Genomic DNA, 4,885 nt, shown 5'->3' with positions numbered 1-4,885 from the left:
AGTAATTCCTCCGGTCCTGCGAGGCTCGAGCTGTTCCCCGGCAGCCCGCGCAGCGCAGCCATTAAAGATTACACACCGTCCTTACTGAACAAGGATTTCACGTTTAGTTTTGTCTAGAATTACTTCCAATAATTTACAGAGCACTTACATTTAACAATGACAGCATAAAATTGAGAAAACAATTCCAAAAGGCACACGATACAATCGGGTTTTGTCACAGAAGTAACAGTGTCCATAGCACACTATTTCAAGCTCAGTTTATTACAAACAATGTAAAAAATAAGCATTGCAGCAGGTGGCATTTCCAGCACCAAGCTAATTTTGTATGCCTACTGTACATTGCATTCAAAAAGGCTTCAGCAGAGCCTGTAGGGAACAGTTACTTCACAAGTTCCCCCAGCTACAGCAGAAGCCTAACAGGTTGTTTTAATATCTGTTGTGCTTTTATTTCATGAAGTGGAAGGAACACAGCATCCAGGCTTGTCACGTGTATGGGCATTACTGAACTTTGGTTCAACACATTTTACATACACAATATATGGCCAATGACTACATGAAAACTACTGAAGTCATTCTTAAAGCTCTAATTTTACAAGGTCAGCCAGTAACAGAGAAAAATACTCTAGAGGGGAGGGAGAAGTCATGGGGAAAAAACAAAACCTAGCTTTAGCTACTTCAAAAGAATGAAATAAGCTTAGGGGTTTGTTTGTTTGTTTGTTTTTTAAAGAAAAGATAGGAATTAAGTGACCACACAAAGAAAGCTGAAAGCATGATCTGCAGAGAAGCCAGAACTTGTGGTCTGCAGGAAATGCAATTTAAAGTACCATCCACCTTGCAGCTGAGGTGGTGGCTCATGCCCAAGTCAAAAGGGCTGAAAACACATCCCAGCACGACGTAGCTCCAAAATGCTTGTCTACTTCACAAGTTAGTTGGCTATTTTTGTTATTTTAGTGATGTGATGAGCTAATGATAATACAGAAAATTGCAAACAAGCAGCTGGAGATACAAATGCCAACTTAGGAAATCTTTAGCTACAGGTGCTCAAGCTTTTGCTAATAGGCAAATCATTGGTTGCTTTTACAAAATCTCAATCCTGAGAGGCTACATGCAGAAAACAGCTTTGTGTAAAGTTCTCTTTATTACAGGCAACATTAGTCCATACAATAATACACAATACTGACATACAAGTGTAATCTTTCAAAATCATCATTTAAACAGCAAAGACCAAGAAACAGAATTTTAACTACTTCATTTTCAAAAATTAATACATTTTTTCCTCCCAAGATCCTTTTTCAGTAAATTATATTGAAACATACAAATAGAGAAAAAAATACCCATTCAACATATATTGTAGTTAAATGGTTATTTTGTTTAAAATCTTTAATAAGAAAATCCTTTTTAGCAACCTACATATAGATAAGTAGCAAACTTTGTTTTAAACAAATCCTCTCCATGAAAAGATCTGAAGAATTTTCATCCATCATTTTCTTCTTAGCCCATAACACTCTGTTTTGTAATACCTTGATACCTTAAAGTTTTTCAACTGAAGGACTGATACTAGGGGGCTTCCTAGATATTATAACCTCTCTTCTCCCCCCTTCTATTTCCTAACTTTCTGTCCAACAGAAGGTGAGTAAGCATGTAATACTTCAGATTTTTTTAATCACCACTCTGTTTCATGAGAGCATAGACAGGTCTGCTCAATCCCCCTAAATCTACTATATTTTGCTGTTCAGGAGGAACAATGTATGCCAATAAAAGCAGAAAACCTGCAGCTTTTCTGTCACATGCTTTTGATTATTGTCAAATTTTCTGGTTTATGCTTCCAGCTGATAACATGTATGTGTCATCTCAGTATTAGTTTAAATCTTTAAACAAAAAACTATATTTTCCAAAGTCATTATCACTGGGAGCAATCAAGTGGTCTTTTCTTGCTTTGCTGAGCTTCATTCTTAAAACTTGTCTTCGTTCTTCCCACTCATGGAGTTCAGCATTTCCATGGGCAAATTTACAGTTGTTTCCTTCCGTGCAAGTACCAGCCATATATCTGTTAAGACAGGTTTCAGATAGTGTTTTCATAAAATTATCATGATCACTATTGTATCTAGGTATTTTTTTCTGATCAAGTTTTTCAATTACACTGATTAGAGACAAAAAAAAAATAGCTGGAAGAGTATTTACTTTTTAAGTAAGATGATACCAACTCTGTTCAACATGTTATTCTATTTTCCTTTCTCAGGTGTCAAATATAGAGGTGTCCTTTATAGAGGACAAGATATAGCTCTTTCAGTCCTTCCTGCTCCCACTGTACTGAGTTCTTTAATGCCTGAAACCTTTAATTTCATCAGGTCAAATTATCAGGTAAATGAATACCCTATGAACTCACTAAGCTAAAGAATTATTACTGTTTAAAAAAACCCAACTAATTAAATACCCTTTGGTTTTTTGTTGTTTGTTTTTGTTTGGTTGGTTTTTGGTTTTTTTTGGGGGGGTGTTGGTTTTTTTGAGTCAAAATTTGTTTTGATGCTGTTAAGTTTCTACTTGCCTTAAAGCTCCAATATCACTGTCCAGCTAGGCAGTGTTCTTGTGTTTCACAAGTAATTACTATGCAGATGCCCAAGTAAACATCTAATAATACCAATAATATTTCACAGAGCTGCAATAAACTTGCAACTCCATTAACATAACACAAGCATTAATTTGGTTGCACCTTGTCACTCCCCGAGTTTCAATAGCACATGGTAAAATACCGTTAATTATTTAATTTCTTGCTGAAAGATGCATGCAAAGCAAGAAATACTAGAAACACTGTCTGTCAAAATTAATAACTACCTTCAGTATTTACACCATAAACTCTAATTTTTCAGCATTTCTGACATCTTAAAACCCACATACCTATCACAAATGCTAAAATATCCGGTTGGAAAGCGATACTGCCAACAGTTCTGATCATCCTCAGTGTGGAAAACCTTCTCTTTATGCTTTTCAGAAGAAATGTGACCCTGCCATTGCTTCTCACTATTACAGTTCTTCCCACACATCCAACAGTGAAAATCCACCTGTTTCACAGGGAATTTGAAAATAAAACATTGAGAATTCAATACTGTAAGCACAGAGCTGCTCCAAATACATTTTGAATGTTTTCTTCGCGTTGGCCTGTAAATTGTTGTTGAGCTAGACAGCAGTTATTTAAACAGTCACCTGAAGTTTATGATCTCCACTGGCTTTAGAGGATTCAGAAGAACTGCTTTACAGTGCCAGTTCAAGTTTGGATTTAGTGTAGCTTCTAAGGAAGCACCAAAAAAATTACAACAATGTACATTACTGACTGGAAGGCAGAGGGGGAATGGGGGCCAAACCCAACAAGAAAGCCACAAGTTTGAATTTAGAATGATACTTGGGATTACTCACTGTAACTTCAGCATAGTCGGTTGGCATGTGAATTTGCTTCCCATTTTCTTTGTTAGTCTGAGCAGCTGTATCATCTCCTTTTTCTGGTTTTTGACTTTTTAGCCATATGTCATACAACTGCTCCAAGTCTTGAACTAATGAGAGCAAAAGCTAAAATAAGTAATTAGCAATTAAGGCAAGGGTTTGAGAATACTAGATAAATGACTGTTTGCAAGCATAATTCAGTCCCCACCTACTGTGAGAAGAAAAAAAGGAAGGACACAATGTAGACAGTTACACAGTTCAGAGATAAGAGCCAAGAGCAATATGAATCTCTATTTACTTACCAAGACCCATTTCTGCCTGTCCAGGGGAGAGTAAGAAGTTAGACATTTCTGAACAGGCACCTAATGTACAGATAACACCAGTGCCACTAGATAATAATGGTGGTGCTGTGTTTCAATACCTGAATTTCAAAGTAATAATATAAAGTGTGTTACCATTTTTGGTAAATTTAGTCTGCTTTCTTGCAGACCATGACATTGTCATTTTTTACTTCTGATTTTCAATTATTTCCCCAGTAACGCTCTAATGGGATAACAAATCAACATTAGAAAGTGAATTGTAATTGCCAGTAAAAATACTGGGGGGGGGGAAATTCTTCCACATATAGCTTCAGATACCTTGCCCCATATATGTCATTAACAGAATCCTAGCATGTGCAACAAATACATCATACAGCTATTTTTATTTACTATTCATTTTTGAATACCATCTAGTATTCAAATTTAAAAACAAGACACCTGCAAGGTTAACAAAAATCAACCAGCCAACCCAAAATTCAGAAGACAGTGAAAAAACAACAACAAAAAAGACAGTGAGAGAAAGTACTAAGAATGAAAAGCAAACAGATCTACAACAAGGTACAATTTACTCTTTTACTTACTGCTGTTCTCCTTCATATAGGTCCACATCTCTCTTTCCTCAGGACTGTGAGCAAATGAGCAGTTTCCATCATACTGACATTTTTTGCCTGAAGCAATGTGATTGCACAACTGGAACATGAATTAAAAAAATATCCATACAAATATAAAGTAAAATGGATGATAGTAGGATTTTAATTTGTTTTTTCAGTCTTGGCTGGTGTTTCCCCTCCCAATCAGGCATATCACATGAAAAATGAAACCATGTTTATTTTATAAACAATGCACATATTATAGATAGAAAAATCAAAGTGCTGGACACAAGTACTGTGACTGCTTTCTGCCTCCTACCAGATTACCAAACCATAGATATGGTTTAAACTATTTCTGAAATACTGACTGGAAATAGTTAACAACTTAAAGCACTTAAAAAGTTATTAACTTCCATTGATGAGAAAGGGCTTCAGTAATACCATGTGAGATCATTTCTCTTCTAAGGCTGAACTCTGTAAAAACACTATAAACATATTCCACCAATTCCAGTGGCAATTTCTGCAGAACTGATGAAACCA

At 35.9% G+C, this 4,885-nt stretch overlaps 1 protein-coding gene across 1 annotated transcript in view; it reads right to left on the bottom strand.

Moving 5' to 3' along the window:
* Window positions 1–1,112: 1,112 nt before the first annotated feature.
* ZC3H7A (zinc finger CCCH-type containing 7A) overlaps window positions 1,113–4,885 on the bottom strand; it is a 21,839-nt gene continuing 18,066 nt past the window's right edge. The window contains exons 19-22 of the mRNA XM_008949726.1: window positions 4,337–4,445; window positions 3,412–3,545; window positions 2,896–3,059; window positions 1,113–2,047 (exon numbers count right to left, since the gene is read on the bottom strand). Coding sequence (XP_008947974.1) covers window positions 1,858–2,047; window positions 2,896–3,059; window positions 3,412–3,545; window positions 4,337–4,445 — 597 coding nt within the window. The 3' untranslated portion in view covers window positions 1,113–1,857. The remainder of the gene's footprint in view (window positions 2,048–2,895; window positions 3,060–3,411; window positions 3,546–4,336; window positions 4,446–4,885) is intronic.

This window comes from Merops nubicus, unplaced genomic scaffold (assembly GCF_000691845.1).
Source record: "Merops nubicus isolate BGI_N331 unplaced genomic scaffold, ASM69184v1 scaffold50111, whole genome shotgun sequence".
Lineage (NCBI taxonomy): Eukaryota > Metazoa > Chordata > Aves > Coraciiformes > Meropidae > Merops > Merops nubicus.
This window is presented reverse-complemented; position numbering and strand designations above follow the sequence as displayed.